The 24,872-nt window shown below is 40.4% G+C and overlaps 2 protein-coding genes across 6 annotated transcripts in view; one reads left to right on the forward strand and one right to left on the reverse strand.

Moving 5' to 3' along the window:
* Positions 1-6,159, forward strand: part of LYSMD2 (LysM domain containing 2) — a 31,599-nt gene extending 25,440 nt beyond the window's left edge. For all 4 annotated transcript variants that reach the window (XM_055279146.2, XM_055279144.2, XM_055279145.2 and 1 more), the window contains exons 2-3: positions 3,758-4,089; positions 5,579-6,159. In XM_055279146.2, coding sequence (XP_055135121.2) covers positions 3,758-4,089; positions 5,579-5,621 — 375 coding nt within the window. In that variant the 3' untranslated portion in view covers positions 5,622-6,159. The remainder of the gene's footprint in view (positions 1-3,757; positions 4,090-5,578) is intronic.
* Positions 6,160-8,203: 2,044 nt separating this feature from the next.
* Positions 8,204-24,872, reverse strand: part of SCG3 (secretogranin III) — a 40,146-nt gene continuing 23,477 nt past the window's right edge. The window contains exons 11-12 of one of the 2 annotated variants that reach the window (XM_055279140.2): positions 16,736-16,816; positions 8,204-9,785 (exon numbers count right to left, since the gene is read on the reverse strand). In XM_055279140.2, the coding sequence (XP_055135115.1) occupies positions 9,667-9,785; positions 16,736-16,816 (200 nt within the window). In that variant the 3' untranslated portion in view covers positions 8,204-9,666. The remainder of the gene's footprint in view (positions 9,786-16,735; positions 16,817-24,872) is intronic. The other variant, XM_055279141.2, reaches the window with a different exon arrangement.

The following is a 24,872-nucleotide window of genomic DNA, read 5'->3' on the forward strand; positions in this document are numbered from 1 at the left end:
CTTTGGGGGAGAAACAATTTTTTTTTTTTTGAAACAGAGTCTCACTCTGTCACCCAGGGTGGAGTACAATGGCACAATCTCGGCTTACTGCAACCTCTGCCTCCCAGGTTCAAGTGATTCTTCTGCCTCAGCCTCCTTAGTAGCTGTGATTACAGGCACCTGCCATCATGCCTGGCTAATTTTTGTATTTTTAGTAAAGATGGGGTTTCACCATGTTGGCTAGGCTGGTCTTGAACTCCTGACCTCAGGTGATCCACCTGCCTCGGCCTCCCAAAGTGCTGGGATTACAGGATTGAGCCACCATGCCCGGCTGAGAAACAGTATTTTATGGGAGAAAATTTCTACCTTCTTCCTTCTCATTTGCTGATTATATATTAGAATCTGCCCTTACCTGTTGCTTTCTTACTTTTAATTAAATTTAATGATAATAATTGCTGACACCTTTGAGTACTTCTTGTGTGCCATGTGTGTGTGTGTGTGTGTGTGTGTGTACTCCTGGAGTACGATGTTGTGATCTCAGCTCAGTGCAACCTCTGCCTCCCACATTCAAGCGATTGTCATGCCTCGGGCTCCCGAGTAGCTGAAATTACAGACATGCGCCACCACGCCTGGCTAATTTTTGTATCCTTTTTTTAGTAGAAATGAGGTTTTGCTATGTTGATCAGGCTGGTCTCAAACTCCTGACCTTGGCCTCCCAAAGTGCTGGGATTATAGGCATGAGCCACTGCGCCCAGCCCGTATGTTGTTGTAAATACTTTACATGAATTAATTCATTATGATATATGGAGAGGAAGGAACTGTTACTATCCTTACTTTCCTGATAAGTAAACCGACAGGGAATGGTTAGAAAGTGGGAAAGCCAGGATGTGAACTCAGAAAGTATGGCCCCTGAACCCATGCTTCTGAGTACTACGCTGTATTAAACTCAAGACTCAAATCTGCCCCTGTCCTTAGATTGGTTCCCACCTTGTTGCTAACTGTGTCTGAATATCCCTGGTGTTCTTGACTCTGGCATCTCGTGTGTCATCTTATAGTCTAGACCATAAAGGTCCACATACATCTTAAATGCTTACTAATGTCATTGAGATGAAGATAGTGGAGCCCCTGACTTTAGGAAGCTTGTGGACCAGTTATAGTGAGTCACTTGTGCAGCAGTATGTACAGAAGCCAGGGGGAGCCTTGCCCTTCACTGCCTGTGGACTCCCTGACTGCACGCAGCCTCTGAGTCAGTCACCTTGTCTAGTCCTCTGTAGGCCCCTTGCCTGGCCTTGATGGCCCGTTGTGCTCTGTATGATAGATGTATCTGTCAGCATCGCAGCAGAATACAGATAACACTCTCAGAGGATGTGGCCGAAGAGAGTTTAATAACGGGACATTTACTGAATGTGAGCATGGTTGAGGGAACCAACAAGGGAAGGTGAAGCACCCAGAGACTAGCAATAGCAGGGAGATGTTACCCCTAGGCCTGAAGGGCCAAGGGAACACTGGCAAGATCTGGAGACTTGGATCTGGGACTCCTGATAGGAACTCTCACCAGAGAGGAATGCAGCCACTGGTTATGGTAAGGTCATTCTGCTGCTGTTGCAAAACCAACTGGAATTCCAAGGGCAAGGGGACCTGGGTAATGCAGTTCTTAAAAAGTCAGCCTCCTAGGGTTTAGAATAAGCCCAAGAAGAGTGGGGGAATGGATTGGGAGGGGAGAGTGAGTTGGAAAGGAGAATAAGCAGCACGACAGATAACTTAACTACCCATTTCTGATTACTTCATCTTCCATGCCCACTCCTCTGACCTGTGTTAATTCATCCATCCATCCATCCTTCCATCCACCTGTCCATCCATCCTAAGCACTTAGTGCGTATGAGATCTTTGTCAGACCAGAAAGGCTATAGCATAACCAGTTCTTGCCCTCAAAGAATTCATAGTGTACTCTTGCAGTTCCTAGCTCTGCTCAGCAGTTTGGATCTGGGTCCCGTCTGTTTCTGTCTTCCATCATTATTCCCAGGAAGCAGTGACTATTAGCAATTGTAGTCCCCTTCCGATAAGCATTTCAAAGGGCACTATATCAGCAAGAGCTCTTTCAGCTACAAGTGACAGAAAACCTAACTCAAATTGGCCTAAACAAAAAACAAACTCCAAGTGGAGTTTAGTGGATCTTGGAACTGAGCATGTTCTGTCTTCAGGCTGTGATCCAGAAGTTCAAATGCTCACCTCTCAGGTGGTTCCAGTATCAGATTCTACAAGGAGCCAGGATGACTGCCAGCATCTCCAGCCTATCTCCTTCCGGCAGAAAGCAGTAGAGAACTCTCCCCTTGACCGTCCTGCAGGAGTCTTTTTGCATGTCTGAATGATTCTGTCATGGGCCTGTGATCTATCACGAAAGCCTGTGATGCTCCCCAGGGCAGGAATGAGTCATATGCTCACTCTGGAGCCAGGGGAGGGCTTAGTGTCACTGGAAATCTATGCACTAAGAGATATGGAGCAGCTGGATGCTTGGGGGCAAGATCTAGGGGTCCTAAAGGCGAAATAGCGTATACCTGAACCTGCTATGGGCAAAGTGTCCAAGTTATTAACCCTTTCAAACCTGAACTAGACCAGAGATACTTGGGATTTTTAGATTTTAATTTTGTCTCTAAAAGGCACCTGCCCATGTTTATGTTCTCTTTCTACCCTTAAACTAGAAATGAGAACACAAAAGACCATCCTTTTTAAAAATCTCATTCCTTTAATGGAGTATCTTTAGAAGAAAAAAGAAAGCTTTACATGTACTATTTGCATGGAATCAGCTTATAACAAAGCAGAATGAACAGGGTCCACTTAGTTGACTGTTGTTTTTGCAGGCTTTTTGAAGTAGAAATACAATTTTTTTGTTTTTACTCAGAATTCATTTGGCATTAAAGGCCCTCCATAATGTGATTTCATTAGTTGTGTACTTTAATTCGATGTTGTACGGACTTTGGAGTCAGACAAAAATCCCAGTTTAAACATTTAAAGAGCCATATTGTACTTGGTCAAATCTGCCATCTCTTTTGTGTTTTGATTTCTTCATTGGAAAGTGGAGAGTAGTAAGTACCATCCACTGCCAGACGCTCTAATCACTACTTTCTCTCTCTCTTTCCATATAGATATATATGGGAATATATGTATAGAATATACATATATTTTTATATATTCTCTCATATATATATATATTTCCTTGATGGGAGTGGGTATATAAGCTCTCATTTAATCCTTGCAACAACCCTGTGAAAGGTAGATGGTACCTGTTTTACACATGAGGAGAAAGGATCAATGAGATAAGTAACAAGCTCATGTTCATACAGTAACTGCATTTACTAAGCACAGTTCTAGAGACATGGGAAGCACTCCATGAGTAAAACAGCAGCAATGGTAAGTTTTAAAAAAAATCAGATAATAGAAATGTTAAAACAAGAATGGAATTTATTAAGTGCTAAAAATTTTACGTTTTTAAACTTCAGAGATTTAAGTCCACTGATGTTAAAAGCAGCCTTGTAGTAGAAATAGTATAATGGGGAAAAATTAGTCTGTTCTTTTTTAAAATCGGGAAACAATTTTCCAACATCTCCCGAAATAACTGGAGATATCTGGGGAGGTTACCAAACCTGAATGAAGAGTCTCAAATCCCAAGAAAGCATTGTGTACATTTTGCTTATGAATATTGGTAGTTCTGTATTGTATAATAAATCTTACTCCTTGACTTGGTTATATGTAACTCTGTGTTTCCTTTTTTATATTTTAGATGGAGCAGATTAAAAGGGCCAATAAACTGTTTACCAATGATTGTATATTTCTGAAGAAAACTTTGAACATCCCAGTTATATCAGAGAAGCCTTTGTTGTTTAATGGACTTAACTCCATTGATTGTCCAGAAAATGAAACTGTTGATAACAGTTTTTCTCAGGAAGAGGAGCCAGTGGTGGCCGGGGAAGACCTCCCTCCTCCCAGTCCTCAAGAATCTGATGTTCAGCCTGTGCAGCCTGAGGAAGTGTCAGCCAGAGATTTCCTGCAGAGACTTGACTTGCAGATTAAGTTATCAACACAGGCAGCCAAGAAGCTAAAAGAAGAGAGCAGGTAAGAATACCCTGGTACAAATGTCGAAGTCTAAATAAATTACTATTAAGATGTCCTTGCTGGGCCAAATCTTTCTTTTCTTTTTCTTTTCTTTTCTTTTCTTTTCTTTTCTTTTCTTTTCTTTTCTTTTCCTTTTTTCTTTTCTTTTCTTTTCCTTTTTTCTTTTCTTTCTTTCTGATTTTCTTTTTCTTTCTTAATTTCTTTCTTTCTTTTTTGCTTTAAAAACTACATTTTAGTTCTAGACAGGCATTTTTAGTATATAAACTCTAAACAGAGCTGCTGCCTGATGCACAAGGCTTTATCTGTTGCAGTGTTTTTATCTGTTATTTACTATAAAGAGTTTGCTTCTTTGCTTTAATAGCAGCACTGTTCAGCTAGCACTTCTGGATAGCAGCAAAGTAAAAGCGTCTCTCATTGACACTTTCAAGAGAAGCAGTGTCATAGAAAATACTTGTAAAATATTGATAGTTGCAAAACTTGTCAAAGACATTGTCTGTTATTTGTTTTTTTTGTTTTGTTTTGTTTTTTTTTGTTTTTTTTTTTGAGACGGAGTCTCGCTCTGTCACCCAGGCTGGAGTGCAGTGGCGCGATCTCGGCTCACTGCAAGCTCCGCCTCCCGGGTTCACGCCGTTCTCCTGCCTCAGCCTCCCAAGTAGCTGGGACTACAGGCGCCTGCCACTGCTCCCGGCTAATTTTTTTTTTTGTATTTTTAGTAGAGATGGGGTTTCACCGCGGTCTCGATCTCCTGACCTCGTGATCCGCCCGCCTCAGCCTCCCAAAGTGCTGGGATTACAGGCATGAGCCACCGCGCCCGGCCTGTTTGTTATTTGTTACTAGGTGTTTCCTACATAAGATCTCATGTGAACTTTTTTCTTTGATTTTTAAATTTGATATTAGGGCAACCTTTTTCTCTTCTACAGAATTGGTTTCCTTTTTTCTTTATGATTAGATTTCAAAAAAGTACAATCTACTGTGTTTCCTTTTTTGCTCTGGCTATTGGGAAGCTTGCAACTAAAACTGATACCTGCATTCAACTCCTATAATATTTCTTATGATTAATACATTGTTTTCCTTCTCCTTTCCTTAGTCCTGATTTTTTAATTTCTATTTTATTAATCTTATTGTATATATGCCCTTTGTTGTTAGTACCTTAAATCCTTTTGAGAAAGAGGTAGAATATAGAAAACATAAACAAATATAAATATGAATATAATTTAGTATAGATTTAAAATATATGTAAATATAAGCAAATATAAATACATAAATGAATGACATTATTTATTCTAATAACTGAGATACGAATAAAATGGAGATAGTAAGGTATGTCTTAAGTATTGGCATTTCATACAATTTTCTAGGCATGCACAATATTCTAAGTTGATATATTCCTTCTTTGGCAAGTGGATATTAAATTGTATAATAAGTTGATGTTTTAGTTTTCTGCATACAGTTCTAAACACTGATTTATGCTGTATTTATTTTCTTTCAGAGATGAAGAAAGTCCCTATGCAACTTCCCTCTATCACAGTTAGGTGATTTGGGGGCATAACTCTAACCAAAATTAAGATATGTTTGGACCATAAGGAATCCAACAACTGAAGATTCAAAAACATCCCATCTGGATTCCTATAGTGTCCATCTTAAAATCATAACTAGGTAGTTCTACCTGCTGCAATTGCACTGAAGTGATTAGTTCCCTCTGGCTTTCTATAATTTTAAGTCTTTATTATGGCATGATGGCAAGGTTGTATCCTAAAGCTCATCACTTTTGTAGGTGGTGTTAGTTTTTAGACTAGCTTTTATAAATACTAATTGACATAAAGCATCAAAGACTATTTATATATTTAGGCTAAAAATAATGTTTATCTCCTTATGCAATCCTGATTATGTGAAAATATGGTTGCTGTTTAAGTGATGCTGAATTTGCTGTGTGTTTATAACTTAAGTGCTATATATATATTTCGATATGTCTTACATATTCTCTATTAATATAAAGAACCAAATTTTGTCTGCTATTTTGTAAAAATAAACTACAAAAGCCTGAATGAGAAAATAAACTATGTTTTCAAACTTGAGTCTCCTTTTTTTTTTAACAAATGAGAAAATAAAATTGACTTTTAAATTATACATTTAAATGGCGACAGCTCCTTCTTCACTTTAATGGTTTTTATTATTATAAATGCAATTTTGAAAAAAGTATTCATAATCTAAAAGCAAAACAATTATAATTACTAGTAATCTTGGCATTTTCATTGACCTGATGTGATTCAGGTATGGTGAAAACATGGGATAAATCAAAAGAACAAATAAATAATACCATAATCTGACATTATATTGCAGAATTCTAGTATGGATTTCATTGCTAAGTTACTTTATGAGTGTTTGGTAGTCCTGTACTTATTTGAATTGATTTTTATTCCCATAATTTAATTGGTCTTTATTATATGTATAGATTACAGTAGTACACTTTAAGCAATATATCATTTATAATTAAATATTGTTTTGGTCTCAATTTCTGCTCAACTGTTAGATTAAATAAATCTTTAGGCTTCCACAAAAATTCCTCATATCTACCCCATCCCAGCATAGCAAAAATACTTTCACTTTCTTCTTTTTATTATTTTTTTCTCCTCTCTCTTTCTTTTATCTTCCCTCATTTTCTTTCCCCCGTCTTGCTTCTCCAGGTCATCCATTAAGCAAGAAACAAGTGCGCTTAGGTGTTAATGCGTCAGAGCTTGCAGAATTAGAACTGCACATATCCAAGCCCTGAGGCTGAGCAACTGCTGCATCAATGGGAAACAGTAGCTGTCAGCCCCTGTCTTGCTGATTTTCTTGTTTGTTCCTAATATATATAATCCCTGTGTCTTGTCTTTTTTTTTCTCATGTTATAGCATCTTTGAAATAGGGTACTCTCTTGATCATGCTTTGCTGTTTTCTTGTATTCACTACCTGAACTGTGGGAGTTAGTTGGATGAAGAGAGACCTAAATGAAAAAAAATAAGTGAAGGAAAACAGGTATGTATATAAGAAAAGGTTCAGACAAACATCTGTGGTGGCCTAGGAACCATTAAAAATGTAGAGTTATCATGCTATTTAACATAAAATGTTCTGAAATTTGAGAGTAATCCAAAAGATGTAACATGAGCTCAAATTTGAAATTAAGACCACAATCTCAAAAACATTTTTTTCTGAGTATTTTATTTTTGCCTAAGGTCTCTCTTAGCATTCTCTAGCCAAAACATTGGTCATCTTCAAGTTATTAGTAACTTGGAATTCTTTATGGCCACAGTTAAACTATTCTGGACTGAGTACTTTAGTCCCTACCTTGCACATAGAATCACTGGAGTGGGCTGAGAGACAAGAAACTTACGTTCTATCCCAACTTTACCATTTCTTGGTTGCACGAGCTGGAGCGTATCCTGTGCTTTTGTTCCCTTTGTGAACCAGTTTCCTGTTTCATAAAACGGGACTGATGATGTTCCTTTTGTTTTGGTTATGGATAGGAGCTAATGAATGCCAATGTGCTTTGAGAACCACAATAAACTCCCTAAGTACATTTCTTATTTTTAAAAATACTGCATGTTTAGATACATTATAGAAAAGTGAATGGATAAAACGCTTTAGCCAGCGCCAGTTTATTGTCTGATGGACATGCAGCCTGTTTGGGTGTGGCTGAATTAGAGTCAGTCATGTTATCAAAGATGACTCATGGAAAACAGTCTGGTTCACTGTGTTTTGGCAAGTATTATTTGGGCAAAGGTGTTTTTAGTTCCCTCTCCCCACTCAACAGATGGGTACTGACTTCTCTAGAACATACTGAGCTTAGTTCGTGTGTGTGTGTCAGGCTTTGGCTTTTGTTTGTTTTTTGCAACTCTCTGGAGAGGATGGGAGAAGAAACCAGCCTTTCCCCCACTGTCCCCACCAAAAGGTGGGATACCAGGTAGGGGCATTCAGGACAGCAATGCAGGTGTCAAAGACCATTTGAAACAGTGACAGCCAATGTGTCCAGAGTTGGTTCCTGCCGGTGGGTCTGTGGTCTTGCTGACTTCAAGGATGGAGCCACAGACCTTTGCAGTGAGTGTTACAGTCTTAAAGATGGCACGGACCCAAAGAGTGAGCAGTAGCAAGGTTTATTGTGAAAAGCAAAAGGACAAAGCTTCCACAGCAGAAGGGGTCCTGAACAGGTTGACGTTGCTGGCTGGGGTGGCCAGATTTTATTCCCTTATTTGTCCTCTCTCATGTTCCATTTTGCCCTATCAGAGTGCCCTTTTTTCAATCCTCCCTGCGATTGTCTACTTTTAGAATCCTGCTGATTGGTGCGTTTTACAGAGTGCTGATTGGTGCATTTTACGAACCTATTGCTAGCTACAGAGTGCTGATTGGTGTGTTTTACAGAGCGCTGATTGGTGCATTTTACAATCCTCTTATAAGAAAAGTTCTCCAAGGTCCCACTCGACCCAGGAAGTCCAGCTGGCTTCACCTCTCACTAATACACAAAGCATTGTTATTTTTACAATTTGAAACAAATATATAGAAAAATATGTATGTAATTAATTTACACTGAATAATACATTTTCAAAGCATTCTCTGGTTTGGGAACATTAACCATTAACATTTCAAGAGGACCTTGGGCCACTGTATGTTTCCAGGGCTGTGTTTGTGGTGGGGGCTGAGTTGCAGGGACCTGAAGTTCATTAACCTTTTCCTCCAGGAAAGCTGCTTTACCAGCTTTGGATCACAAGGAAGGAATGATTTTTATCTCTATTTCTACCCTACTGCCTGGCCCTTTGCTCCCTGTTGAGAAACCTTGGCTTGGATCTAATCTAGTTTAGATAACTGACATGTGGCATACATTTTTACCTTGTTTTATGCAGTGTTTATGACCTCATTTGTCTTCTTAGAGAGTACATAAATATCTCTCTTTATAAGTAAACTCAATGTCTGAAAAGTCACTAATAGGAAGTGTTAAAGAACAGGGGAAATTGTTAGTAAATCCAGCAAATCCTATACCCATTTACCTGGATCCTTTTTATGTCACTGGGCCTAATAAAAAGCCAGCTAAAAAGAGCAGCCAAAAAAGCAGATGGCTCCTCCAAAGCTATGAGACTTTGAGAAAATGTGAATTGATTTCAACTCCCCAAAGGGAACTGCTAGTGGAAACGACATCTTGTAACAGACACACTCTGCAAGTGCTTTAGTACCTGGCATGCCTTGAAAACAGAACCCCCTTAATTCTTCAGGGAGTGCTTATGTGGATGAGACAGTGGAAGAAGGGTGAGTTTTAAGGTCAGTCCATTAGAGGATTTTTCAAAGCAACATATTCTGATTATAAAATATAAGTCTATGAGGAAATAAGGATTCTGTATACAAAATCTCAGCTTACATACAACTTTACTTTCAGATAGTTTTTACGGGAAGAAAGCTATGTTTTAACCACTTGTAAAAGGTTAACTACTGTAAATTCAGCACTTTCTAATAACCCTTGGATCAAAAAATTTTAATCACAGAATTAGAAGTGTTTTAAGCTATATTATGTTTTCTGAAACAGTTGAAAGACTCCTGGATCTTTTGCCATTTTTACAGGCTGCTATAAATGCGCTTGATGGCCTCGGCTTCTTCCTTGTCAAGGATGCCTTTCTCCACATAAGCATCAGCTTGTTTGTTGATGAAGTCTCTCATCTTCGAAAGGTCATAATCTGGAAAATATTATTAGAGAATAATGAGCAAAGACCAGGAAAGGCCAATCCCATTACAGGGATTACCATTAACTGAGAAGCATTTTATACAATAACACAATTACCATTCTCCATCTTTCACATCGGAAGGCATTTTAATTCTTGGCATTCGTGTAGTACGTTGCAGTATAAAATAATGTTTACATGTATTATCTCAGCTGCGCTTCATCACAACCCTGTGAGATGTTCAGGTGGGTCATACCATCCCCATTTGACCAAACAGGAAATAGGCCCATGACCAGGGCTTTGCAAACTTTAATGTTTATACCAAACACCTGGGGCTATTGGGAAGTGGCAGATTCATATTCAGTAGGTCTGGGGTGAGGATCCAGGTTATGCATTTTAAACGGCTGTCAGGTGATACCACCGATGCTGTTGGTCTAGGAACCACACTTGGGGGTTAAGTGCCTTGTTCAAGGTCACATAGGTAGTAAAAGTTATGATCAGAACTGGGTGTTCTGACTTCCTGACATCCTGACTTACACTAGGTTTAAGTCCCTGTTGATGTGACAACCCACTTTTTCAAATTAAGAGTTACTTTATTTCATGCTGTTTGAATTGTATGCAAGGAGCAAAAAGCCAAACTGTAAACTCTTTTTGGTTCCTCTGTCCTACTTAAACAAACAAACAAAATCTATACACATTGTCAAAACACCCACCAAAAATGAAGATTTCCAGGTAAGGAGGCTGCCTATGACACCTTTCTGAAGCCTTGAAAAACCCCCATTTTCCCTTGATCCTTTAAGTATTAAGCAATTATAGCTGTAAATGACTAGAGAGAATGCTGCTTTCTGTTAGTTAGTAAGGAGGAAAGGAGAGAGTGGGTATAAAAAGGTGGTTTAGCAGCCACCCTTAGCGAGCCTGAATGTAATCTGAACCTGGGTCACCTGGGTATCCTTAAGCTCCTATGAGAAAGGAAAACGAACCATGAAGGACCTCTCTACAATCACTAAGTGAGTGAGGCTTAGACAGGGCTTATATCCTCTCTGGCAAGCAGGACATCCGCTCCCTGTTAGGGCACAGCCATGAGGATGGAAAGAGAAATCCCAGCACTGAACACTTTACAGCCATCACCTTAATTGCCCCCCACAAAACCCCACGAGGTTATACCCTATGACATCTATCTGTTTGTCTGTCTATCTATCATCTATCTATCTATCTATCTATCATCTATCTATCTATCATCTATCTATCTATCTATCTATCTATCTATCATCTATCTATCTATCTATCATCTATCTATCTATCTATCTATCTATCTATCTATCTATCTATTATCTATCTATCTATCTATCTATCTATCATCTATCTATCATCTATCTATCTATCTATCTATCATCTATCTATCTATCATCTATCTATCATCTATCTATCTATCTATCATCTATCTATCTATCATCTATCTATCATCTATCTATCTATCTATCTATCATCTATCTATCTATCATCTATCTATCTATCATCTATCATCTATCTATCTATCATCTATCTATCATCTATCTATCATCTATCTATCTATCTATCATCTATCTATCTATCTATCATCTATCTATCTATCATCTATCTATCATCTATCATCTATCTATCTATCTATCATCTATCTATCATCTATCTATCATCTATCTATCTATCTATCATCTATCTATCTATCTATCTATCTATCATCTATCATCTATCTATCTATCTATCTATCTATCATCTATCTATCTATCTATCATCTATCTATCTATCATCTATCTATCATCTATCTATCTATCTATCTATCATCTATCTATCTATCTATCTATCTATCTATCTATCTATCTATCATCTATCTATCTATCATCTATCTATCTATCATCTATCTATCTATCTATCTATCTATCTATCTATCATCTATCTATCTATCTATCATCTATCTATCATCTATCTATCTATCATCTATCTATCTATCATCTATCTATCATCTATCTATCTATCATCTATCTATCATCTATCTATCATCTATCTATCTATCATCTATCTATCATCTATCTATCTATCTATCTATCTATCTATCTATCTATCTATCATCTATCTATCTATCATCTATCTATCTATCATCTATCTATCTATCTATCTATCATTTATCTATCTATCTATCTATCTATCTATCTATCTATCTATCTATCTATCTATCATCTATCTATATAGGTTTTCGTCCGTGATTCCTGGCTTATAACTCCCACAGCCCTTGTTTCAGCCTTTTGTCATAATGTTGGGGCACTTGGGGCCTCAGAAGAAGGCCTCAGGAAGCAGAATCTTTCTCTCTGACCTGCCCTCCTTTCACCCGGCCAAGGCAGGACTCTAATCTGATTGTGGGTCATAACACCCTTGATCCATAGAGGGTCCTGCCCTGTACCCTGGAGGAAGGAATGCTGCACAGAGAGGCCAAGAAGAATCTGAAGAGACAGGCCTTACTGGGTTTAGACCATGCCCTTTTTGTCCAATCACATTCCTACATGGTTGGCAATCATGCCTATCCAATGAAGTCTCCATGAAAGGCCCAAGAGGACAGGGTTCAGGAGCTTCCAGATAGGTGAACATGTGGAGGCTGACAGGAAGGTGAACAAAAACTCATTCACATGCTGGAAGGGTGTTGCACCCCAGCTCCACAAGGATGGAAGCTCCTGCACTTCAGACTCTTCCAGACTTCACCCTATGTATCTCTTCATCTAGTTGTTTATTTGTATCCTTTAAAATATCTTTTTAATAAACCAGTAAATGCATTTCTCTGAATTCTAGCAATCCTTTTTTTTTCTTTTTTTTTGACAGAGTCTCACTGTTTTACTCAGGCTGGATGCAGTCGTATGATCATGGCTCACTGCAGCCTTGGACTTCTGGGCTCAAGTGATCCTCCTGCCTCAGCCTCTTGAGTAGCTTGGGACTACAAGCGCGCACCACCACACCTGGCTAATTTTTTTTGTTTTGTTTTTGAGACGGAGTCTTGCACTGTTGCCCAGGCTGGAGTGCAGTGGTGCCATCTCAGTTCACTGCAAGCTCTGCCTCGCAGGTTCACGCCATTCTTCTGCCTCAGCCTCCTGAGCAGCTGGGACTACAGGCACCAGCCACCACGCCCAGCTAATTTTTGTATTTTTAGTAGAGATGGAGGTTTACCACATTGGCCAGGATGGTCTCAAACTCCTGACCTTGTGATCCACCTGCCTCGGCCTCCCAAAGTGCTGGGATTACAGGTGTGAACCACTGTGCCTGGCCCACCTGGCTAATTTTTAAATTTTCTGTGGAGATGGGGTCTTGCTATGTTGACGAGGCTGGTCTCAAACTCCTGGCCTCAAGTGATCCTCCCACCTTGGCCTCCCAAAGTGCTGGGATTACAGGTGTAAGCTACCACACCAGGCCCACTCTAGCAAATTAACTGAACCCTAAGAGGAGGCTGTGGAAACTGAAACTTGAAGCCAGTCAGCCAGCTGTTCCAGAGGCCTGGACATGCAACTGGTGCAAAGGAAGGGGCACTCTTTTGGGACTGCGCCCTCACCCTGTGGTGTCTGAGGCTGACTCTAAGTAGATAGTGTTGGAATTGAATTGAATCAGCGGACACCCAGCTAGTGTCGGCTGCACAATTGATTGCTTGCTTGGTGGTGGGGAGAAACTCCCACACATTTGGTCACAGAAGTCTTCTGTGTTGATTGTTGTGTTGAGTGAGAGAACAGGAAAAAGCACATTGTTGTTTTTTCCACACTCATGGGTAAGCATTAGTATCCTCATTTCAGAGACGAAGAAACAGAAAAGAGGGGGTAAGTCACTTGCTCAGGTAGTGGTACTGTCAGGTTCTGAATGCTGGTCATTGATTGACCATTCCATAGCCTTGCAGTACTGACTATAAAACATCTAACAGGTACAAAGCAAATGTTCAATAAATGCTCATTTTGTTTTTGTTTTTGTTTTTCACTTTTCCCATTCCCTCAGGCATGAAGTAGAGAACGAAGCTGAACATACATTTTGCAGGCACCGCACCTAAGGCGATGATTCCTTTATTCCTGACCCCTAAGGCACAAAGGGCACTTCTTGTTCATTACTGGTTCATTAATACTGGCTCTGCAGAATAGGCTGCAGTGTCAGCATCTTTAATAGAATAAAAAGCAGACTTCTGCTAAGTGATTTTAATGTGCATCAAAGTTTGAAAACCACTGCCTTGCCGGGCGCGGTGGCTCATACCTGTAATCCCAACACTTAGGGAGGCCGAGGCAGGCGGATCACGAGGTCAAGAGGTTGAGACCATCCAGGCTAACAAGGTGAAACCCCGTCTCTACTAAATATACAAAAAATTAGCCGGGCGTGGTGGTGGGCGCCTGTAGTTCCAACTACTTGGGAGGCCGAGGCAGGAGAATGGCGTGACCCCGGAGGCGGAGCTTGCAGTGAGCCGAGACCTTACCACTGCGCTCCAGCCTGGGAGACAGAGCGAGACTCCATCTCAAAAAAAAAAAAAAAAAAGTGCAGACTCCCAGAGACAGATGTGAAGAGGTCCAGTGATTTGAATGGACAAACAGGCAAATATTTTGCTTTCTTTAGAAAAGGAAAAATTGTATCTTTATGACATGGCTATTACTGTGTGCAGTGGGAAAACCAGCATGGTGCAAAGGAAAGGCCCTTTGGTCTAATGCCAACTCTGCCCTAGCTGGATGTTAGGAGACATAAGCCAGTAGCCATCTTGCTAACCTTAAAAGAAGTTTTAAGGTTGTAAGGCTCAAAGGAGAGAAGGGCTGTGATTCACTTTTTAAAAGCATATTTTTTTAAGGCTGCATAAGATTTTCTCATTATCCTCACTATCACATCACATGGACCTCCCTTTCCTGGGTTTGGGAAGGGGATTCAGGTCACCCCGTCCCTTACCAAACAAAGGGTGGCAACGATGGTTAAGAAAGGTCAGAACTAATAGTAATTCTCCCTGCTGATACAGCTGCAGCCACTGCATGGCCCTAGGACCTAGATTCCCCACAGGCTTTGAGAGATGACCCTAAGTCAAGCAGAGCGCATATGAGAGCAGTGGAGAAAGAGCTCTCTGCTTCTGTCTTCAAGAGGGCATACTGCATAATTCCCAGAGACAAAAGGGAGCATCGAACCCAATGCTATTATTCTGACGTTTGCTAACAGAGCCTTCCATATGCAAGCACCAGAGTTCTCTGCTTCACCAGGTTGGTCATTTCTGGAATGGGAACATTGAATTGCAAGATGTTGTTGATTATGACCAGGAGTCTGATTCATATGCTAATCAGTGGAAACAGTAACAAATACTCCAAATTGATGTACCATACAATTTACCATGGCTTTGGAATGTATTTTGGTACACAGTGTATTACAGTGATTCTTAGATGAACATTTTAATTTTAAAGCCTTTGCAGTCATTGATGGCATGTTGTAATTTAATGGCACATAAAACAATGGTACATTTTTAATCAATGACAGATTTGATGAAATATGGTTCATGTAAATTTTAATGTAACTGACAGCCTAGAAATTCAAATCATTTTGAACCAAATAAAGTATGCATGAATATCGATAATTATTGCCATCATCACTCAACTTAGAAGACCCAAGCTATGAGGGTGCCGAAAATACCTCTTTCTCCCTCTGTATCTCAGCGGTTTGCAAACTTGGCTGCATGCTGGAATAACCTGGGGAGTTAAAAAAATACTGATGCCAGACCTGTGTCCCCAGAATTTCTGATTTAGTGGTGCTGCAGTGCAGCCTGGGCAGTGGGATATTTAAGAAGTTCCCCAGGTGATTTAGATGCATTTTAAAGTTTGAGAAGCAATACTTGTTTCTTTGGAAGGCATCACTTTGCAACTGCTCTGGCCAGATACCTGGGAATCATATCAGAATCCTCCTTCTCCACATGACTCTTGAGTTCCTCCCTTCCTTTTTATTTCCTCTGTTGTCCCTGGTTTACAGCACCATATTTCTGCTCCAGATCTCTCTGTCTTGCCTCCTTATCTCTCCTGCCTTCTGGGGTCTTATTTTTTCAATCTGTAGTCACACTGCTGCCAGATGGATTTCTCAGTTCTTAACCTAATTAGGCCCCAATTTAGGCTCCCTTGGCTAAAACCAACCTTCTCTGAAGGGTGCACAAATGTCTTCCTGGCATGAATACTGCCCACTTCCCAACCCTGTCTGCTGCTCTTCTCCACAAACATCCAGTGTTCCTGAGGACATGAATGGCTCCAGTTCCTGGAACCACCCCTCTCTTTTGTCCCTTTATGTCTTGGTACCTAGTGTTCCCTCTGCCTCCATCTCTCCTCACTCAGCAGATTCATCCTTAACTTTCCAGGGAAGGCTTTCTTGTGGCCCTTCTCTCAACTGTCTCTGTCCTAGTACGAAGATCCACCCCATTTTCTCGCCTCCTTGGCAGTAACACACCTATCCATGACATCACTGAGCAGGGCCAACCATAGCTCTAATGACGCTGTGCACTCCTTGGGTGGGGCATCTCTGGCCTGGATCTGTGTTTTGCTTTATGTAAGTGAGTGACTGCTTTTGTGACTGCAGGGTGCACGAAATATGTGCTCAGGAAATGTCTTTGTTTAAAATACTCCAAGAAAGGGGGGCTAGATAAAACAAGACTGGCAACATTTGATAATTATTGAAGATGGGTGGCTGGAGACACAGGGATCCTTTATACTATTTATTCTACGTTTGATTGACATTTTTCTTAATAAAACGTAAAAGAAAAGAAAACACCTTTGCTTGAAAGGCTAATTTGAATAATAAGAGAAATGGAGATTCTGTTCCCCTCTGCAACTGAGAGGTGACTTCAGTCTTTTTTGGGCTCTGCGGGGAGACTTTAGCACAGTCAATTTGATTGTGGGAATTTTTATATAACAAGAGCCCATGACAAATGGGTGAAGTTTGCCATGTACAACCACACTTGGTCCTACCTTCTTTATTTCCTTTTTTGTCATGTTTCTTCAACCATTCAATATTTTTTCTGATGGCTTCCAAATAGGCTTCTGTTTTTCCTGGAAGAGGTAAGAGAACTATATCAAACACTCAGAAAATATCACTACCTCTCATTTTAAAGACCACACGTATGTTCAAAACCACAAATATTAGACTCATGCAGCACTTGCAAGGTTGTCTCCCTAACTAGGTAATGTACCTATTTGTATGTGTCTATGTGTGTTTGTACGTTGAGGGGTTTAGGTCAAGGAGAGCAGGTGGGGATGAGGTTCCAGGAGGAAGAATTAAGTTGGTAAGTGTTAAGGGGCATGATTCCCACACACAAATAAATCCACCTTGATGTCCTGGCAGAGAAGAGTTTTGATTCAGTTTACTAGATAGATGGGTCCCTAGATTAGCTCATTTCTGGTTAGGGATGGTTCTTCCAAACTGAGGAGCATCATCAGGCCAAGGACTTGAATGAGCGTGGCAGATACTTAAAGATTCCATCACTTCAGTTAAAAGTCCAAATGTGTGGCTTTGTGTCAGCAGCTCTAAGTCTTCTGCCCAATTCTGGCAGGGGGCGGGCAAAAACTTAGATGAAGAGGCGACCAGTGCCTCATTTCAAGGTTTGGATGGCAAACCTTACAACTGGTTCTAATAAAACTCCCCAGGATGTAAACACTGTTTGATGGGCCTCAAGTGTGGCATGCGAATACCAGGCATCACTCATGCGCCTACTCTCTGATGCTCTTTACCTGCACTGATGTCTGCAAGCGGTTATTACCACCCACCGAGAGATGAGGAATCTGGGGCTCAGAGAGGCGAAGTGAGTAGGCTAAGGCTACACAGGAAATAACAGCTAGCATTTGGACTCTGATCTGCTTAGCTTCCACTACCTGTATTCTCTGCAGGATAAGACCTCACCTTCAGACACGGACAGTAATGTTGCTTTGTTCTGTATCAAAGAAATCAGCCATTCTCTTAACCAGGTGAGGCCCTAAAGCTTAGGGAGTCAGCACCAAGAAACCAGGTGCTCTAGCAAGTACCAGATGGCCTACAAAAAGAGGCTTTCAAAGTCCAGGGCCTCTGCAGAAGCAATAGCTGCAGAGCTCAGTGTGGTGACCACCCCATTCTGAGCCCCATCTGAGCCCTGTTACCTCTACTGTACCACACAGCCCTCTTGGTTTAGCTACCTGTACTGTGTGCTTATCATGTACTGGGGACTACTTTATGCTCCAAAATGCATTGTCTCATTTATTCTTCACGACAACTTTTCGAGGCAGTCCTATTATCATCCCCATTTTACAGATGAAGAAACTGAAGCACAGAAACATAAAGTCATAATCACATGGCTAATAAGTAGCAGAGCCAGGCTTGAACCTGGGTACCTCCAACTACTGTCCATGTGCAATAACACTGCCCTAAGAGTTGCCCATGTTCCAATTGCCCACACTGTATTCACCTAAGTGACTCTCTGAGCATCTTTCTTCCTGATCTTGAAGGCCACTCTTGCCTTACCACTGAAAATCTGTGTCATTTGGTCCCCAAAGGAGCACAGAGACTCCTACACCAAAAGGGGTAAATGGACACCAGAAGAGATCCACAATTTTTAGTCCTTATTTACTTCAATAGTTGGTGTAGAAACTGCCTTGATTTTAGCAGTCTGGGAGGCTGAAGAGGGAGGATTGTTTGAGGCCAGGATTTCAAGAGCAGCCTGCACAACACTGTGAGACCCTATCTCTTCTAATAAACAGATACATAAATAATAATTTAAAAAATGTAGTGTTTTCTATTTCAAATTATTTCAGTTAGATAAGGCATTTTGAACAAAGAGAGAAATCTTAGTGCAGACCATTTCTAAGTAATGCAACTTCATTATTTTAAAGTGTTTAAATCAAATTACTGATCCCCATAGGGCTCACTTTAATGAATAATGATTTGTCATTCGCTCATTAGGTAGTTAGGGCTTCTGAAACTTTTGAGTATGTCTGAAAATAGTCTTGTTATTGACATAATTTTAAGCATTTTTTCTACTATCTTCTCTGATATCGTATCATGATGTTAGAGCTTATTTGGGATAAGGAAAACCACAGCTTAGTCTGTTTAAACACTGCATTAAAAATTCCAAATTAGGAGAGTAAAAACAAATGAAGTTTTTGCCATAGTGGGGCAGACATTACCCATTCTCATGCCTCCCTCTTCATAGCTAGCTACTAGAGCAGCCCTCAACTGATGACAGATGAAATGGGTAGATCAATGCATCAGCTTCCTTGTTCCTCAGGCATGTTCTACTATTTCCCAGAAGTCTTCAATAGGATTGAGCTCTAGTTGCTGATGCTGAAGCTTGCTCATTATCACATCTTATATTGGCTTTTTTCCCTTCCTGCTCATGTACTGACCCTGCAGTGGTGCTTCCGGGGGTCACTTCCCAATGAAGCTACTTCACCTCAAATCCTTCTCTTAGTGCATGCCTTGGAGGGAACTCAACATAAGACAATTTGAAATAGAGGCCTTGACCAGGCTCTGTGGCTCACACCTGTGATCCTAGCATTTTGGGAGGCCGGGGAGGGCGGATTGCTTGAACCCAAGAGTTTGAGACCAGCCTGGGCAACATGGAAAAACCCTATGTCTACCAAAAAAAAAAAAAAAAATTAGCCAGGCGTGGTGGTGTGCATCTGTAGTCCCAGCTATTAGGAGGCTGAGGTGGGAGGACTGCTTGAGCCCAGGAGGTGGAGGTTGCAATGAGCCGAGATTGCACCACTGCACTCCAGCTTGGGCAACACAGCCAGATTCTGTCTCAAAAGACAAATAAAGTAGAGGTCTCAGCATTATTGTATTAGGCTGCTTTATGTTCAGGAACCAATTACCTATAAAAATGCTATGGAATTTAAAAAGTATGTAATGTATGAAAAGCTATTTTATTCACTATATTGACATCATCAACTCATAACAGAGAATGAGTTTGCTATAGCTGAAAGAAAATTGGACCACAATTCATTGAGAGACTAGTATCTTATGGGTTATAACATACATTATTAGGACAGTCTCCCTAATTTATAACAGAACACCTGGTCATTCTCATCCTCTTTCATGCTTTATTTTTATCCATCAGAAGGTGACTACTTATCACCTTCTACTGTAGCATATAATTTGTTAAGTTTATTGTCTTCCTCCCTTAGAAATATGTTGTTTGCTGATGTACCCTCTTGCCTAGAACAAGACTGACAGAGAGTAAGCTCTCAAGAAATATTTGTCAATGAGTAAATGGATGAAAGCCTTCTATACAGAAGCCAAATTGCAATTAGAAGATTGCACAGTCAGCATGGAATCCAAACTAGGAAACTACATCTTAAAAAAAACATATAAGCTGGCCGGGCGCTGTGGCTCACGCCTGTAATCCCAGCACTTTGGGAGGCCGAGGCGGGCGGATCACAAGGTCAGGAGATCCAGACCATCCTGGCTAACATGGTGAAACCCCGTCTCTACTAAAAATACAAAAAAAAAAAAAAAAAATTAGCTGGGCATGATGGCGGGCGCCTGTAGTCCCAGCTGCTGGGGCGGGTGAGGCATGAGAATTGGAATGAACCCGGGAGGCGGAGCTTGCAGTGAGCCGAGATCACACCACTGCACTCCAGCATGGGCGACAGAGCGAGACTTGTCTCAAAAAAAAAAAAAAAAACACACACATATAAATGGCATAGATTTATCTCTGCCTTTTTTTTTTTTAGTGAAAATGAATGATTTATTTGAAAGACTTGAAATTTAATGGATTCTAAACCTAAATGACAGCTATATCAGAAACTATTTATTTTTTCTGAAACAATTCAAAACACAAATGTGATAGATATACTATATCCATATGTCATTTATTCTTCATAGAATTCTATTAATTAAATACCATTGTTCCCATTTTATTCATGAAGAAACTAAGGCTCACGTGAAACCATCACGTGAAGGAGGACTCGTTTGTTTCCCCTTCCGCCATGATTATTTCCTGAGGCCTCCTCAGCCCTGTGGAACCGTGAGTCAATTAAACCGTTTTCCTTTATAAATTACCCAGTCTCGGTTATGTATTTATTAGCAGCGTGAGAGAGAACTAATACAGGGTCAGAGCCTGGTTTTGAACCAAAATAAATATGGAGCCTTTAATGACTGGGGCTGGGTCAAATTCACCTTTTAGACTAGAGAAATTGAGTGCCTGCTCTTGTTGGTAAACTGGCTGACAAGGCAGTGGTTTTCTTTTTTTTTTTATTTCTTTTTTTTTTTTTTAGATGGAGTCTCGTTCTGTCACCCAGGCTGGAGTGCAGTGGTGCAATCTCGGGTCACCGCAAACTCCGCCTCCCAGATTCACGCCATTCTCCTGCCTCAAACCTCCCGAGTAGCTGGGACTGCTGGCACCCGCCACCTTGTCCGGCTAATTTTTTTGTATTTTTTAGTAGCGACGGGGTTTCACCATGTTAGCCAGGATGGTCTCAATCTCCTGACCTCGTGATCTGCCCGCCTCGGCCACCCAAAGTGCTGGGATTACAGGTGTGAGCCTCCGCACCCGGCAAGGCAGTGGTTTTCAAACTTTGATGCACATTAAAATCACTTAGCGAAAACTTTTAAAGGCCCAATGTCCAAATTGCTCCTCAGACCAATTAAATCAGAATCTGGGACTAGGGACCAAACATTTGTACTTTTGAATGATCTTGAGGTGGCTCCAATGTGCAGCAAAGTTTGGGAACCGCTGCCACCGGTTTTAAGACCTCCACACGCTTACGAGAGCATTGGCAACAATGGGAATCACATCAGGTGCTCTTCTGCTCTAGGAGCAAAGCAGCTGGCTCATATTGACTTTTCTCTTTGCAGGAGCTAATCTTTTAGCAAAAGTAAAGCAAATCTTTTATTTACACAGTGTGCATTGAAAGCCTTATGAGAGTCGACTTTGGAAAGCTGGACTATTTTTTTCCTCAATTTATTTCAGCTTCCTTTGGAAAAAAAAATAGCTCATGGCTGAGGTAATAGAGCACAAGCCTTAAAACATATGCTGAAGCAGATGGGAAGAGGGCCAGAGTCAAGATGCAGCCTTGATTTTCTGGCTGTTCTGGTTTTTAACACTGTGAGAAAAATATCTTTTCTAAACGTGAATTTGTCCTTACTCTACTGTGCTGTCCTGACTCTCTCCCTCTGGGGAAAGTGTATAAATCAATAGGATTGGCCTATGGCATACTGGATTACTAAAGACATTAGGCTTTGTAAAAAGAGTGTTTATAAAAACTAAGTTTGATATAATACTTAAAATTATGTCAAGATTACATGATTGCACTTTTGAACTGGATGAAGCAAAGCAACTGATACTGACGCATGGGTGCTGACACAGGCCACAGAGCTGTGAGATTAAAGATTCTGCATAATGATGACATTTTACATGCCCATTAGATGCAGCGTGGAAGACTGGAAGAGCACTGGATGAAGAGTCAGAAAACATAGGTTCAAGGCCAGCTCCACCACTCTGGCCATGAGATCTTGAGCAAGTTGCTCATCTTCTGGGCCTTGTTTTACTGATTTGTAAATCAAGGGGTGAATTCTAAAAAGGAGATTCATGATTTGTACATAAGAAAGAAATCCCCCTTTGCTGTCCTTGAAAAATCCATGTTGATATATAGTTCTCCCAAGCCTACTTGGGTCTTCCTGAACCACTTGCTGACTCCCAGGGGAGAATATTGGACTCATTGTTTTTGGACATTTCTAGCAGAATCTCTGGAGACTTGAAGGGAGGCATGAATTCTCTTATGTTGCTTAAAAAATAAGTGTATCCACACGAATTAGGCAATTTATTATCAACTTATTAAATAGGCTAACTTTTCTGGCTCTTATAAAAAAGATATGAGGATGATAGGATATTTAAGTGAAAGTTATCTTAGAGATCACCTTTTCCAACCTAATTTCATTATCCAGCCATAAAATTAAATGATAGCACTGTAATGAGTTTATGAGTGTTAGGATGCTTATCTCATCCCTTGGATGATTAAAAAAAAAGACTTTCAGTGACTCACAGAACAGATGTGAATGAGTAAACATCCAACTGGCAAAAAGAACCACACTTAGATAGTGAAATAAAGTTTGAAAGTAGTTTTCAGAGAGCAATTTACCTGAAAAGTTAAGCAACTTTATAGATTTGGTTGAAGTTAGAATAAATTATAATTTATTAGCATATCCATAAACTTAGGAATAATTATTGAATCAGTCAAACAACTAGACCAACATTTAAAAATATTATTCTTAATGTTGGTCCCTGTGGAAACCATAGTTTAAATAGTTTAAACTATTTTCAAAGGTGAATGTATCATTTTTCATCATTGGTAATGAAGTTGGATTTTTTTACATTAAGCTTGAAATGAGATTCATAGAAACATGCTTTGTAAACTGAAGCATGATATAAATGTAGAGTATTATTATTATTACTATTATTATTATTACTTATATTCCTCACAGGACCCAGTTCATGCTAGGAATGGTTAATAAACAGTTGCTGTGGTTAGATGGGGCTATCACCTCACACACTGCAAGGCCAAAACAGACTCCCCACAGATATTCCTGCCAATGTGTTCTGCTTATAGTTATTTCCTTAAGTGGTTTTAGCTGGACCATTACCTCATCCCTTATTCTGCTCTGTAACATCCTCCAACTTTCTGTCCTGAAGGGATCCTGTTCTATATATGTCTAGCTCATCAATAAGTGGGATATGTGTGCATGTATGTGGCCTGTGTTGCACTTGCCAGCATATGGGTTAAGGACTATTCTTGGGCCATTTCAAAGCTTGCTTGAGTCCTCAAAGGCAGGAATTGGTTCTTATATTCCTTCTGTAGCTGCTTCCTAAGCACAGTGCTAGGCATGCCATTGGAATAAGTGTTTATTTCTTGCTGAATAACCGTCCCGGAAAACCCAGTCAACCCTGCCTCCACTCACATGGATGCTTTTCTTTTTCTACCTAGAGACAATGGGTGTTTCCTCACTGGGTTTTATAACTGAGAAGCAAAATAGCCCTTGAGAAAAGTGCAATGAAACAACTGTGAACACAAAGATATATGTCGGTATGTCCTTTTGGGGATTAATACATTTTTTTTTTCCTTGAAATTGCTGGTCCTTGGCTTACACTTAGTTGGTGTTTTCTAAACTGTATTAGAGTCAGTTGTCCTTATCCCAGAGTAATGGCGTCAGGGGTAACATTAATAAATTACATCTCTGAACAATAGCAGAGGGACTAATTTTAACCCCAAATTCCTGCTTTCTTTTTAATATTAGTTTTAGGAGAGCCATTGCAAAGAATAACACTAGGTTGGGCATGGTGGCTCACACCTGCAATCCCAGTACTTTGGTCGGCTGGATGGATTGGGTGGATCACCTGATGTTGGGAGTTTGAGACCAGCCTGGCCAACATGGTGAAACCCCATGTCTACTAAAAATACAAAAATTAGCTGAGTGTGGTGGCACATGACTGTAATCTCAGCTACTTGGGAGGCTGAGGCAGGAGAATCGCTTGAACCTGGACGGCGGGGGTTGCAGTGAGCAGATATCGCACCATTGCACTCCCGCCTGGGTGACAGAGAGAGACTCTGTCTCGGGAAAAAAAAAAAAAAAAGAATAACACTAAATGGATAGAGTTTTAGTCTACGCTCTTCCTCTCTCCCCATTACTATCTGATGGAAATCCTAATGAAGAGGGAAATCCACTCTCATCATTGGTCTCCAAACACTCACATCCTAAATAGGCAATAGTGGACTACTGAGAATCATCTCTTTTATATTCATTTTTTACATGGTTTTCTTAAAAATAAACCAAACAGAAATGTCAGCACCCATTCCTACAGCCCTGTGCACAGCGATAGAAGGTGGTGTTTAAAGCACTGAGCATGTTACCCCAGCAAGTCAAAGGATATAGCCTGTAGCTCACTGGGTTCTAGGGAAATATGATTGCTATACATGGGTCACTTCCAGAGGGGATGATTGAGGCACGCTGGGTTTCGGTTGAGGTGAGCCGTAATGCTCTATGCTGCCCGATTCCTGGTTCTCTGTCTCAGATCATAGGCCACTCTTTTCCTGGTTAGCTATTTTTAAAAATTTACCATTCATCCTCCACCTCACATCTGTT

The sequence above is a fragment of the Symphalangus syndactylus genome, chromosome 5 (assembly GCF_028878055.3).
Source record: "Symphalangus syndactylus isolate Jambi chromosome 5, NHGRI_mSymSyn1-v2.1_pri, whole genome shotgun sequence".
Lineage (NCBI taxonomy): Eukaryota > Metazoa > Chordata > Mammalia > Primates > Hylobatidae > Symphalangus > Symphalangus syndactylus.